The 15,184-nt window shown below is 35.8% G+C and overlaps 1 protein-coding gene and 1 pseudogene across 3 annotated transcripts in view; both read left to right on the forward strand.

Annotated features, from left to right (window-relative positions):
• Positions 1 to 15,184, forward strand: part of CEP85L (centrosomal protein 85 like) — a 198,408-nt gene that overhangs the window by 150,108 nt on the left and 33,116 nt on the right. For all 3 annotated transcript variants that reach the window (XM_072765356.1, XM_072765367.1, XM_072765351.1), the window contains one exon: positions 7,835 to 8,014. In XM_072765356.1, coding sequence (XP_072621457.1) covers positions 7,835 to 8,014 — 180 coding nt within the window. The remainder of the gene's footprint in view (positions 1 to 7,834; positions 8,015 to 15,184) is intronic.
• LOC140599875 (ATP synthase subunit ATP5MJ, mitochondrial pseudogene) lies at positions 10,413 to 14,854 on the forward strand (annotated as a pseudogene).

A 15,184-nucleotide genomic window follows, 5' to 3' on the forward strand; every position in this document is an offset into this window, starting at 1 on the left:
GACAGGCTTCACGGATTCAGTTGTTGGGGGACACTCAGAGGCTGAAAAAGCAATTTAAAGGCTTAAGGCAGTCTGGCTTCAGACCTTTCTCATTCTGTCTGCTTAATTTCACCTAGAAGTTCTACAGCTTATCTTGCAGTAAAACACATTTCTGTAGTACAGATTTGCCCATACACAAGAGGTAGATAGAACGATGTCAGTATAGTTTTCAAGTCTCACTGGTTTATATGTGGTTTTTGTTTTGTTCTTCCAAGGCAAGGGGAATTAGAATAGTGAGAGCTAAATTAGGATCTTTGGCAGGCTGCAGAAAAGGCCTAGGCTCACCTACTGCTGTGACAGCAGAAGCCTCTTCAAGCTTCATTTTCAGAATATTGTTAGAGTACTGTTCTGCCTTGGGAAATGCACTCCCTCCTTGGTGGTTTCAGTTCATGACAGAGTGCGTTGCCTCCTAGCCGCCTGAATGGTAGGCCCTGCATTGCAGAGTTCTATCTATATCATCTCAACACCCACCAGACCCTCCAGCATTTTGACTGTGTCCGTGCATGTGGTTTAATATTCCCTGTGGCTACCTGCCCAAAACGCTCAACTCTTCTCCTCAGTTACTGGTTTAAGTTGCATAGGCTTTGAGTGGACTATTCTGATTTTTACTTTTCCTTTTAAGCCCTACTATTTCTTATGCTTGACTTTTGAATGGTTTTCCAGAAATGTGTGTATGTTGTTGTCATAGAAACACCTATATTAACTAATCTGTAAAATTAATTTTAAATTTCAGAGTAGTTTTAGGTTCACTGCAGAGTTGAGCAGAATGTACAGAGAATCTCATATATCCTGTGCCGCCGCACACCTGAGCCTTCTCCACTCTTGGCATCCTGTATCAGCGAATCTTTGTTACAGTTGAACTTAGAGGGACACATCATTATCACTCAAAGGCCATGGTTCACATTGAGGTTCAATCTTGGTATTACAGTTCTGTGAGTTTGGACAAATGTATAATGACTTATATTCATTATTGTAGTATCGTACAGAACAGTTTCACTACCCTAAAAATCTGTGCCTGTTCTTTCCCTCCTGTCCCTCAGCCCCTGGCAACAGTCTTTTTATTGGCTCCAGAGTTCTACCTCTTCCAGAATATGATACAGTTGGAACCATACGGTATATGGCCTTTATGATAGCTTCATTCACTTTTTAATACACATTTAAATTTCCTCTATGTCCTTTCACATGTTGATAGCTCTGTCTTTTTAAGGCTGAATAATGTTCCATGATCTGGATGTACCACAGTTTATTTATCCATTCACCTGCTGAAGGAAGTTTTTAGTTACTTTCAGGTTTTGGCAAATATGAAAAAAGCTGCTATAAACCTCCATGTGAAGTGTTTTGTGTAGAATGCATTCTGTTCATTTGGGTAAATACCAAGGAACACAATTGTTCGATCATATGGTAAGAATATGTTAGTTTTTAAGTAACTGTAACTGTCTTTCAAAATAACGTATTACATTACATTCCCACCTGCAATGAATGGAAGTTTCTGTTGTTCCATGTCTTCGCCATCATTTGGTATTGTCAGTGTTTTGGATTTGGACCATTCTGACAGATGTGTGGGGGTAGGTGACTCATTTTAATTTGCAATTCCCTGAAGACATTTGATGTTTAACATCTTTTCATATATTTATTTGCCATCTGTATACTTTTCTTCAGTGAGGTGTCTGTTGAGGTCTTTTCCGCATTTTTAATTATGTTATTTTTTGAATTTTAGGAGGTTTTTTGTTTGTTTGTTTTGTATAATTTGGATACAAATCCTTTATCAGACGTGTCTTTTGCAAATAGTTTCTACCAATATGTGGCCTATCTTCTCATTTTCTTATAACGCCTTTTGCAAAGCAGAAATTTTTAATGAAATCTAGCGTGTTTGTTTCTTTTATGAATTATCTTTGGTAGTGTATCTAAAAGTCATTGCCATTTTCAAAGTCATCTAGGTTTTTTCATATGTTATCTTCTAGGGGTTTTATAGTTTTGTATTTTACATTTAGGTCTTTCTTCCATTTTGAAGAGTGGAAAACCATTTTCTTGCTTGTGGATGTCCCATTGTTACAGCATCATTTGTTGAAAAGACTTTCTTTACTCCATTGTACTGCCTTTGTTCCTTTGTCAAAAAGCAGTTGACTGTATTTATCTGGATCTGTTTCTGGGTTTTCTATTCTGTTCCATTGACCTGTTTGTCTGGGCTTTCCTCAGTGTCACACGTTCTAGATTGCTATAGCTTTATTGTGAATATTGAAGTCAGGTAGTTCAGTACTCCATCTTTGGTTTTGTCTTTCAGTATTATGTTGGCTATCCTGGGTCTTTTGTTTTTCCATAGAAATTTTAGATAATCAGTTTGTTGCTATCCACAAAATAACTTGCTGGGATGTTGCCTGAGATTGCATTGAATCTATAGATTAAGCTAGGAAGAACCTAACATCTTGACCTTATTGAGTCAATCTAGGAACATGGAATATCTCTTTATTTCGTTCTTCTTTGATGTCTTTGATAAGAGTCATATAACTTTCTTTATATAGATCTTGTATATATTTTGTTATATTTATACATCATTTTTTGGAGGGCCTCTTGAAATCTTGCTGTAATTGCTTATTAGTTTCAGGAAGGGCTTTGGGAGGGATTTTGTTTCGGTTTTGGTCTGTTTTAGGGATTTTCTGTATAGGTGATCATGGCATACATTTCTTTCTTCCTGGCATACATTTCATTTCCTTCTCTTGTTATTGCATTCTCTAGGACTTCTAGTACAGTGGTGGGAGGGGAACATTCTTGCTTTGTTCCTGATATTAGCGGGAACACCTCACATTTTTTATCATTAATTCTGGTGTTAGCTGTGGGATTTTTATAGATGTTTTTTTATTAAGTTGAGTAAGTTTGCCTCTATTCCAAGTTTGTTCAGAGTTTTTATCATGAATAACTGTTGAATTTTGTCATTATTTTCTGCATTTATTTGTGATCATATGATTTTTCCTTAGTAACCTATTGATTTGATGGATTACATTAATTGATTTTTGAATATCAAACCTGCCTGAATTGCAGGAATAAATTTTTAGTTGGTCATTATGAATAACTCTTTTTATATATCCTAGTTTCTCCTAAGGTGGAAGCTTAGATAATTCATTTTAAATCTTTCTTTTTTTTTTTCTAATATATGCACTTGGTGGTATGAATTTCCCTCTAAGCATTGCTTTCACTGCATCCCACAAATTTTAGATAATCTGTATTTTCATTTCCATTTAGTACAAAATATTTTAAAATTTCTTTTGAGATTTCTTCTTTGAACCATATATTATTTTGTAATGTGTTGTTTAATCTCCAAACATTTTGGGATTTTATAGCTAGCTACCTTTCTGTTGGTTTCTAGTTTAATTCCATTTTGGTTTGAGGGAACATACATTGTACAATCTCTCTTCAATTTGTTAAGGCATATTTTATCACCCCAAATGTGGTCTGTTTTGGTGAATGTTCGATGTGAGCTTGAGAAGAATGTGTAATCTGAAGTAGTCTATACATGTCAATTACATCCAATCAATTGAGTGGGGATGTTTTTGAGTTCAGCTGTGTGCTTGCTAATTTTCTGCTTGATGGATCTGTTCATTTCTGATAGAGGGTTGGTGGAGTCTCCAGCTGTTTTAATAGATTTATCTGTTTTTCCTTTCAGTTCTCACTTTTTACCTCACATATTTTGCTGCTCTATTGTCGGACACATACATATTAAGTCTTCTTGGAGTATTGACCCTTTCATGTAATACTCATTTTGATTCCTTACAACTTTCCTTGCTCTAAAGTCTGGTTTTCCTAAAATTAATATAATTACTCCACTTACCTTTTCTTATTTCAGACTTTTATTTAAATTCCAGTTAAACATCTAATGTAATATTGGCTTCAGGAGTAGAATTTAGTGATGCATCACTTATATAATAACACCCAGTGCTTATTGTAACAAGTGCCCTCTAGCCCATCTGCCGTCCACCTCCCTCCATCAACCGTCAGTTTGTTCTCTATTGTTAAAGGTCTCTTAGGGTTTGCCGCCTCCTCTCTCCTTCTCTATTTTTTTTTCTTCCCACACGTTCATCTGTTTTGTTTCTTAAGTTCCACGTATGAGTAAAATCATACCTGGATTTGACGTGTGGTATCTGACAGTTTGGGGAAAATTCTCAGTCATTATTTCAAATACTGCTTTCATTTTTTCTTCTGGTAATGTTACACCTTTTGTAGTTATCTCACAGTTCTTGGATATTCTGTTTTATTTTTTCTAGTCTTTTTTTCTCTTTGTCTTTTAGTTTCAGAAGTTTCTTATCATATCCTCAAGCTCAGATTGTTTCCTTATCTGTGTCCAGTCAACTAATTAGCCTATCAAAAACATTCTTTTATTTATTTACTTGAAAGAGTGAGATCTACCAACTGAGCCACCCAGCCACCCCTTAAAGACATTTATTTCTCTTCCAGTATTTTTGGTGTCTAAAATTTTTTATTTCTTTCTAAGAATATCCACTTCTGTGGTCACATTCTCTGTCTGTTCTTGTTTGCTGTTTATCTTAGCATTAATGTCCTTTATTAGTCATAGTTTAAAAAAAAAATTCTGGTCTGATAATCCTGGCATTCCTGTCATATCTAACTCTGGTTCTCCTGCTTGTTCAGTCTCTCCAGACCATGATTTTACCTTTTAATATGTCTTGTATAGAGGAAGGAGAAGTACTCTCTAGTCCTATGATTGGGTCTTAGTATTTTAATGAGCCCTTTAGTACACCTGGACTGTGAAGTTCACTGGTGCTTCTGGGGTTTTTTCCTTTCCCATCCTTAGGTGGGGCAGGATAGTCAAGGCAACTGGAATTGAGTGTTTTCTTTTAGGTAGGTTAGCTCCCTTCTAGATAACCTTCTGGGTAGATTAGTTTCTAGTTAGTTTCTCCTGAAGGCAGGTTTTGTTAAGAACATAGCGTCCTGGTGTATTTCAAGATGGTTCCTTTTCTCCTCTTTCTGTTGGAAACATTGAAGAGATTTTCCCTGATATTCACTGTGAGGACCTGATAGAGCTCGTGGAAGTAAAACCAAACAGGTCAGGTGTCCCCTATGACTGGGTCTCCTTAGAATTTTTGACTTTCAGACTTATCCACTCTGAGCCTCCAGTGGTTCGTCAATTTCAGTTCTGATTTTCCTACTTCAGCATTAGTTGCAAGGAGGATTCTGCTCTGGTAAGTGTGCCTTTCCCTATTCACCTGTTTCTCTAATTCTGGGGGTAGCATTATATTCTGTGACCTTACTTCTGACAGATCTAAGAATATCTGTCAGTTCATCTTATTTACTTGTTATTGATAGATGGAGTGGAAATTTCTGAGCTCATTACATACTATAGTCCTTTTTTGTTTGTTTGTTTTTGTTTAGTTTCCTAGTCTAGCTTGGCCATCTTCCTCTCTGTCTGATGGTCATCTCTTTTTGGGTGTTCAACTAGCATCTTAATATCAATAGGTTCTACTTGTAATTAAGTACACCTGTTCTCCTATATGATCTCCTTAACCTCAGCTCAGAATGTGATCTTCCCTGTTACTTGACAAAATCTCAAACCTTGGTTATCTAACGTTTCTTGTCTCTTTTTTAAAAAAAAAAAATTCTCTAAATTCTCTCAATTCTACATGTAGACTTCCTTCATTTTGTTCCCTATGCTCCTCAGCTCTTCTTTTTGTTCAGCTAAATAGGTTAGAATAATTTTTTAAAGATTTATTTATTTTTATTTATTAAATGTTTTATTTATTTGTTAGAGCACGAGTGGGGTAAGGGGCAGAGGGCCCAATGCATCCTGGAACTCTAGGATCATGACGTGACCTGAAGGCAGATGCTTAACTGAGTGAACTACTCAGGTGCTCCAAGATTTATTTATTTTAGAGAGAGAGAGAGCATGCACATGTGTGCCACTGTGGGGAGGGGTAAAGAGAGAAAATCTTCAAGCCGACTCCCCACTGAGCATGGAGCCTGACAGGAGGCTGCACCTCACAACCCATGAGATCATGACCTGAGCTGAAACCAAGAGTTGGATCCTTAACTGAGCTACCTGGGAGGCCCTAGATTAATTTCTTAAAGAGAATTCATATCCATTCTCAGTATCTTTTAATTCCTGCTGTCCACTGCTTACATTTGTTGTAGTACTCGCTTGTCCTCCTTTTTCTTTTCCCTTTAATCAAAACTTACTGAGAATCTTACACATGGGGCTATGGGGAATACAGAAATGTATAAATTTACAAAACAGAGTTCACAATCTTCTTAAATCATGTTACTTTCTTGTTATGAAACCATCACAGTGTTCCCATTTCCTATGAATTAAGATTTAACTCTGAACCTTGTGATTCTATTATATGGTTCCACTTAGATTTTTACCTTTTTTTCCTTCTATCCATCCCCCCTCTTATACTCCATACTTTAAACAGATATTGGTACTCTGCATTTATTCCATTCTACCTTTTTAAAATGTTCTTTCTGGAATACTTTTCTTTCTTTCTCCATTCCTACCAGAATCTTCCTTGTTTTCAAAGTCTATCTCAAAAGCCATGACCCCAGTAAAGCCTTTTCCTCATTCTCCCAGTGGTGGGTTCATTTATCCTCCAACTTCCCCATACTTTGTACTAAAGATGATTTTTCTTTGGCTACCATATTATATGGTGTCCTATATATAATGATCTGAGAATTTCTCTTATGCTTCTGATAGAATTTGAGTTTTTAAAGGACAGTGCTAGAGTCTGTCATCTTTGAAATACCCAGCACACGATAAGTGCTATTTATGTAATTTTTGAATTGTATCTCCACCTTTGGTGAAGTATGAATTCTTCAAGGTCTAATTCAAGTTCACTTCTATAACCCTTCCCTTAGGCACTACAGTACAATTATCTTAGCAGTTAGACAGTTTCCATTGTCTTTTTTTGTGTGACACTTCATTAAACTGGTGGGACTTTCTTTGCTTTATAAATCGTTGAATCCCAGTACACAATTCCTAACATGTGCTTAGTAAATATTTGTTGAATAAGTGGGAAAGTTATCTCTTTCTCTACTTTCACATTACTTTATTGGTATCTCTTACAGCACTTATCACATTCTAATTTATTTGAGGAAACATCTGTATTTTCTGTCTGCCTTTTCCTGGTTGTAATGCTGCAAGGGAAATGGTAAGGGAAAGATCTCATCTAAATTGCTTACAAAGCCTCACTCATGGAAACAGGAATACATTCGTTCAGTCAAATTATTATTTTTTTTAACTCTTATTTTATGCCAGTGATTATTCTATGAAATAAGGATCTAAGAGGACCTTACTTTCTAGTTAGGGGAAACACTGTATTAATACTTAGCAAGTTTAATATTAGCTGGAAATTATCACCTGTAAAGAGTTTTTTCTTTTTATTTCCCCAGAACTTTCACTTCTATTTAATGTATTATTTACATCTCTTAATTATACTTTTTAGTCTCTATATCTCTAATTACACTTTCTTTTTGCCTTTTATTAAGCTTCTGTTTATGTGATAGAAACTCTACATATTTTACCTGTGCTCTCCAAAAAACAAAAACAAACAAACAAAAGAACACTGCAAGGTACTTTCTTATTTCTGTTCTATAGATAAGAAGACTGAGGCGTGGCATTGGTAAGCAAATTAATTTGATTTAATTATGGCATATAACTAAATAGAAGTGAGATTTATGCCAAGGTCTGTTTGTTGCTAAAGCCTAGATGTACTCTCGTACTATACCTTATTTCCCATTTCTTTCCATTTTTTCAAGATAAGTAAACTTCTAACCTCTCTTTTTTCTTTCCTGACAGCCACAATATGAGAACAGTTCACTCCAGACTCCATTCTCTGATCAATCAGTGTCCCATTCCCAGCAAGAGGAACTTGAGCAAAAGCTTGCATCTACTGAGAAAGAGGTTTTGCAGCTCAATCAGTTTCTTAAGCAAAGAATAAGCCAATTTAGTGAAGAGAAGAAGAAACTGGAGGAAAAGGTAGATATTTTTTAATAAAGTTGAATTAAGTCAATAACATTCCTTCAACATATAATCATTTGTTATCTACTGTATTTTAAGTGTGTGTTATACCAGGTTGCGCATTTATATTGAAATGATTAGTTTTGTAGTGACTTTTGAGAAACCCTGTGCTATCAACAAAAGTCTAGGGATTAAGAATACCACAGTATATTTTATCTTGCTAACTAGTAGTGAAATCTTTTTTGAGTTAGTTGCCTAAACTGAGATGTGACACAAATAATTGTTCTTTTCTTTGTTGGGTGTAAAGGATTGGTAAGTGAAATAAAGGTGGTGTTTTTTGTTTTTTACTTTTTTATAAGCACATGACTTCAGGTTATTTAAACTGAAGCCCCTGATTCAGAACAAGTACTGAAAAGCCAAATATCTATATGTACATAATATATCTGTAATTTATATGACCTTTCTGCCTTTATGAAAGTATTTTCATCCTTCATTTCATTCCATTATAGTATCATTAAAAATCAAGTAGATTACCAGCTAGCCTTAATTTATTGAAGAAGCATAAATCCTTAAGCTGCTAACTTAGTTGCAGAACTGATTTTAGATTTCTCTTCATATACCCACCTTATTATTCTATTAACTGAACCCTTCCATTCAGTTGATCTCGAAATAGTCACCATGGTTTCTGCAGGCATGTTTGGAACTGTTAATAAACAACTCAATTGACATTTTTGTGTCAGTTTGTATATACATACGCATACAAACACACGTGTGAGTTAAGATTTTGATCTTCCAAAAACTGACAAAAATTTTAAATGGTTTATCTCAGCTATATAATGTATTTTATCTTGGCTAACTTAAAAGTAACCTAAGTACCTGTTTCTTTCTTTTCTGTGTTTTTGGGGCTTCATACAATACCATAATCTGGAGGGAACTAAGGAAATATTCATTGGTTATACAAATGTGGGAGGGATTAAAATATTTTCTCACCTGAGATTTGTTAATTAACAGATTGTGTGAAAATTATGATTCAGGGATGCCTGGTTGGCTCAGTTGGTAGAGCATGCAATTCTTGATCTCAGGGTCATCAGTTTGAGCTCCACATTGGGCGTGGAGCCTACTTAAAAAAAAAAAAAAGAAAGAAAATTATGATGATTCAGTGGATACAATTTTTAAAATATATTTTTATATTTCATCTAAAGTTTTCTATTTTTAATTACTTTTGGTGTCCAGTGCTTAATAAAATTAATTTATATATTAACTACATATTTAATGTAGTTGGTAAATCTGAAGAATGGGCTGGGTGGCCACTTCCTACTTGGATAGCTTAAGAATATTTCAGACTAGGGATCCCTGGGTGGCGCAGCGGTTTGGCGCCTGCCTTTGGCCCAGGGCGCGATCCTGGAGACCCGGGATCGAATCCCACATCAGGCTCCTGGTGCATGGAGCCTGCTTCTCCCTCCGCCTGTGTCTCTGCCTCTCTCTCTCTCTCTCTGTGACTATCATAAATAAAAAAAATAAAATAAAAAAAGAATATTTCAGACTGTTTATGTCCAAAACATAATTTGCCTACCACGTGCCCTCTTCTTAAAACAAAATTTTCTTCAATGTTCATTACTGTATATTCAGTCATTCATGCTGGAAATCTTACTAACACTGATTAAGCCTGTCTTCTAATTATATTAAAGAATCTGTCCAACACTACCAGACCAGTCTAAATTATCATGTCTTGGCAAAGATTTTATAAGAGCCTCTTCATTAGTGTCTCTGAATCCAGTCTTGCCCTGCCTGTCTGCTTTCCCTCTATCTCCAATAACTTTCTTTTTGTGATTGTTAATTCCATGTATTTTTTATTATATTTTGAAAAATAAAAGCATAATTTATATATGGTCAAATATATAAATCTTAGGTGTTCAGTTTGGTATTATTAATAGTATATAGTCGTATAACTGCTATCTAAAACAAGACACAAAACCTATCAATCACCAGGGGTATGTGGCTGGCTCATTTGGTAGAATATGTGACTCTTGATCTCAGGGTCATGAGTTTGAGCCCCACGTTGGGCATGGAGTTTGCTTAAAAAAAAAAAAACAAAACAAAAAACCCAACACTTCAGTCACCTAAGAAGTTCCCTTGTGCTTCTTTCTAGTCCAGTCTTCTTCCTCTTTCTGAAACACTGTTATCGCCATAGATTAGTTTTGAATCTTCTTGGACTTCATATAAATGGAGTCAACTGTATATATTCTTTTGTGTTGGTCTTCTTTCACTTAATATCTTTGAGATTTATTCATATCATTGCATGGATTCCTATCTACTGCTGAGTTGCATTCCATCATATAGATAGATCACCTCCTGTCTTGTTAATGGACATTTGAATTGTTTGCATTTTGGGGAAATTATGAATAAGGCTGCTGTGAGCATTCTTGCACCAGACATTTTTCATTTCTCCTGGATAAATTCCTAAGAGTGGAATTTCTGAGTTATATATTTCATAGGGTAAATGTTTAACTTCTATAAGAAACTACTGAATTCTGCACACTTAGTGACCTTTCTGAGTTGGCCGTGTGGGTGGGCTACCCTGAGCCAGTTGTCCTGTGCTGAGATGCTTCAGAGCCTTATTAAAAATGCTTAGATCCCCATGAAACCTTACTATACCCAAGTGCACCAAGAGATTTGGGTAGGAATGAGGTTGATGGGCTTCATCGTGTATAAAATTAGGAGTGCTGATTAAAGAAGTAAAGCTTTGAAAGCTTCAAGTCCTGCACCTGCTTGTGGTCATCATTAACAGCTTTACTTGGAGTACACATCAGATAGAACATAACCCTGGCTGCAAATTTCAGTAAGCTGTTAGATGGGAATGTGGAACATCACTGTGCACTTGTAGAAGTGCTGTTTCCTTTGTGATAGGAATAAATGTACTTTTGAAATGCCAAAGAGAGAGAGACGGAAGAAAGAAATCTGAGTTCTAGTATTTGTATCATTTAACATGTCCACTATCAATATGTGAGAGTTCCAGTTGCTCCATGGCCACCCACCCAGCCCATTCTTCAGAGTATGGAGGACTGAACTTTTTAAAAGGAATATCCAATCATTTCACTTACATTACCCAACAGGTGCCATCTCAGTGTTGTCTTTAAAATAAGAATCAGGGATGCCTGGGTTTGGATGCTCAGTGGTTTGGCGCCTGCCTTTGGCTCAGGGCGTTATCCTGGAGTCCTGGGATCAAGTCCCACATCAGGCTCCCTGCAGGGGGCCTGCTTCTCCCTCTGCCTGTGTCTCTGCCTCTCTCCCTGTGTGTCTGTCATGAATAAATAAAATCTTTAAAAAATAAAAATAAAAATAAAATAAGAATCAGGGCAGCCCGGGTGGCTCAGCGGTTTAGTGCCGCCTTCAGCCCAGGGCGTGATCCTGGAGTCCCGGGATCGAGTCCCACTTCGGGCTCCCTGCATGGAGCCTGCTTCTCCCTCTGCCTGTGTCTCTGCCCCTGCCCCCCCGAATAAATAATAAAATCTTAAAAAAAAAAATTCTTTCCATGGCCAGAAAGACTCTGACTAATTCTATAACCGTAGGCTCTGTCAATCTCCCTTTAGTACGCTGTTTCTTTTTTTTTAATTTTTAGTACGCTGTTTCATGGTACAGTGCTTATAGTTGGTACAGTGGTCATAATTTGTTTCTTGGTCCCAAGAATCTTGACACAAAGTTTTTTTCTCTTTGGTAAATACTTGACTATCTTCTCCCAATACTCCGTTACCTATTTATTTTGTTAAGTGTCATCTTAAATATCTTTCTCCTCCATCCTCTTCCTTTATATGTGTAGAGCATTTTGTTCTTGTTTTTCCAGTGTTTAACATGATTTTGATAATCATTATGTTTTAATATTTCTCTGTATACTCCAGGATGGTAGGGACATAGCAGTTTCGTCACTGTAGCATGTATAGCACCAGCCATGGTACCTGGCATATTAAATGGATGGATGGATGGATGCTTTCAAGTGATTTTTGCCAACAGGGAAGAAAAGAGAGTGGGATAAGCCCATCAAAGGACTCTGGAAAGAGAGATCCCTGGGTGGCGCAGCGGTTTGGTGCCTGCCTTTGGCCCAGGGCGCGATCCTGGAGACCCGGGATCGAATCCCACATCGGGCTCCCGGTACATGGAGCCTGCTTCTCCCTCTGCCTGTGTCTCTGCCTCTCTCTATCTCTCTGTGACTATCATAAATAAATAAAAATTTAAAAAAAAAAGGACTCTGGAAAGAATAATTAGAGATATTAAAGATGTCAGGGGAGTGTGTGATAGAGCAAATTCCTGAGATAAATAGGGAAAGGTTGATAACAGATGCCAAGATGGGGAATTACTTTAGGAAAAGAGGAACAGTTTTTCTCTGCAGTGAGGGAATTGAGAATGGAACTGTGTAGAATAGAAATATTAAGGAGGAGGCTTAGTGTGGATGGTAGAGGTGGTGCCAGAGGCCATGGAGATGATTTGAATTCTTGAAGGGAGTGTAGATGCTGGTAAATAGACTCACGGGTAATGCATCAACTGACCAGCGTGTTAAGCCCACTTGAGATTGGATTGCATTATTTCTTCTGCATTTCCTCTTTGTTATCCTGATACTACAATAGGAAAACATTTGATGTGATAATAACAATAGAAGTTACTCTGATAAGCTTTTTCTTGTATATGCCAGACAGCATGTTAAGGTGCATTAAATACATTTTCTCATTTAATATTAACTAATCTCACAAAAATCCTAATGCATAAATACTATACCCCCATTTTAAAAAATGAACTAAATGAAGTTTGGAGAAAAGTTGAGTAATTTGTCTAGTTGCATGTAGGTATAACTGTCACAAAGCTAGGAGTAAAATTCAAGACAGTTTAATTCTACAGCCGATGCTTGGCTTCTAATAATAATTTAGAAAAATAAAACATAGAGGAAAGCTTTTCCTCAGTAATCTATTTTGTTTTAATAACTATTTAAAATGAAGAAAAATACATTCATTTATAAACCTTTTCTGAAAACAGAGCCCCTCCTATTGCCTTTGAGGAATAATCTCAGTACTAAATAATATCTCCTTGAAAGGAAAAACCTAACCTTTTACAAATGGAATAGGGGAGATTTATTAGTAATACCTCATTTTACCTGGAGATTCAGATTTTAGTAATCAGCATAAAACTTGAAAGTTTAAAAAAACACAAAGAGCTTCTCCTTAGTGAAGAAGGGTTAAAAAAATCCCAAGACCCAGTGATTATGTGTAATCTACTTGTAGTCAACAAATAGCAAAAATAGTATTCTGTAGGAGATTGTTGGCAAAGATTTGTGATCAAAAGCAGCAGGCTTCACCTGACATCAAAGAAGGCAGTTGACCAGCCAAAGAAAAAGAAGAAAACCAGGACATCTTTGCATAGTAGAAGTTACAGGGTCACTTGCTAAGGCAAGAATAGGCTTTGTCAGTGGGGAATCCAGGCACAGCTGGTTTCTAGAGAATTTATGGAAATCTGGTTGTGTGTAGTGTGAAAGAATTGAAAGAACATTGGCTTTTCAGTCAGATGATTTATATCTAAATCTCATCTCTGTGTCAGTGACTTGCAGTTAAGTTACTAAAGGGCTGTGGACCTCATATTCAAAAAAGTTAATTACATGTCTTTTTTGGAAAAATGTTCACATCCTCTGCTTAGTTTGTAATCATATTTGTTTTTTGGTATTGATTGTATAAGTTCTTTATGTATTTTGGATATTAACTCCTTATTCGATACATCATTTACAAGACACTTAAAGTTGCTAAGTATCAGTAATCATCAGGGAAATTCAAATCAAAACCATAATGAGATAATCACCCTACACTTCAGAATAGCTAAAATAAAAAAATGTAAGAAATAACAAGTGTTGATGAGGAGAAAAAAACAAAGTTTGTGCACTGTTGATAGGAATGCAAATTGGTATGGCCACTGTGGAAAATAGTATGAAGGCTCCTTTAAAAATAGAATTACTATACAATCCAATAATTCCACTACTGGGTATTTACCCAAAGAAAATGAAAACACTAATTCAAAAAGATATATGCAGTCCTGTGTTTATTGCAGCACTGTTTGCAATAGCCAAGATATGGAAGCAGCCCAAATGTTTACTGATAAATGAAGGATAAAGATTTGATACATATAAACACTACTGAATATTACTCAGCTGTAAAAAAGGAGATCTTATTGTTTACAATAACACAGATGGATGTAGGGAGTATAATGCTAGGTGAAATAAGTCAGAAAAAACATACACCATATAATTTCACTCATATGTGGAATTTAAGAAACAAAGCAAATGAACAATGAGGGAGAGAAATTAAAAAACAGAGTCTGAAATACAGAAAACAAACTGGTGGTTACCAGAGGGGCTATGTGGAGCTGGGAGAGGAGTGGTAAAAAGATAGAGGGAATCAAGAGTACACTTATTTTGATGAACACTGAATAATGTATACAGTGCTTGAATTATTATACTGTACACCTGAAAATAAAATAACACTATGTTAATTATACTTTAGTGAAAAAAGAAGGGGGAAAATGAGAGGGAAAAAGAAATTGTATTATGTGGTCTTTCAGATCACTATCAAAGTCAGCAGTCTGTGAGTTCTGTTCAATCACAAATTGTCACACCAGCACACTGGCCTTTAATCCTGAGAAAGCCCCAGTAAAAGGATTTATCAGTTTTACCAGTGTTGGTGCGTACCCAATGTAATAAATGGATCCTAATGTTATTGTTGGAATAGAATAAATGAAAGGAGATGTGATTTTCTAAGTAAAGTTTTCTTAATAAAAGTTGTTAAACATTGGACTTGAAGGGAATTGGATAAGGAATGAAAAAAAAAACTAAGCTGTGCAAAGTGTTAGCTTTAATAAAATTGGGGAGAGTAAGTCATACTACTAATTATTGGCACTTATTTCCCTGGTGAATGTGGGAAAAGGCTGTAAAAATATTTTAGAACCCTGTAAGTTTCTAAATTTTGAAAGACTGGAAATTTAAGGTGAAATAGAGTCTGGAGTTTATTTTTTAGGTAACTGTATACACATATTATTTATAATTGATCTGAAATATTAAAGAACTTTGAATATATGATATGAAATTTAAAGATAACATTTTTTAAGTTTGGAAGGGTGAAAAAATTAGTACATAAAAATGTGAGGTTCAGCCTACACAAA

The sequence above is a fragment of the Vulpes vulpes genome, chromosome 1 (genome assembly GCF_048418805.1).
Source record: "Vulpes vulpes isolate BD-2025 chromosome 1, VulVul3, whole genome shotgun sequence".
Classification (NCBI taxonomy): domain Eukaryota; kingdom Metazoa; phylum Chordata; class Mammalia; order Carnivora; family Canidae; genus Vulpes; species Vulpes vulpes.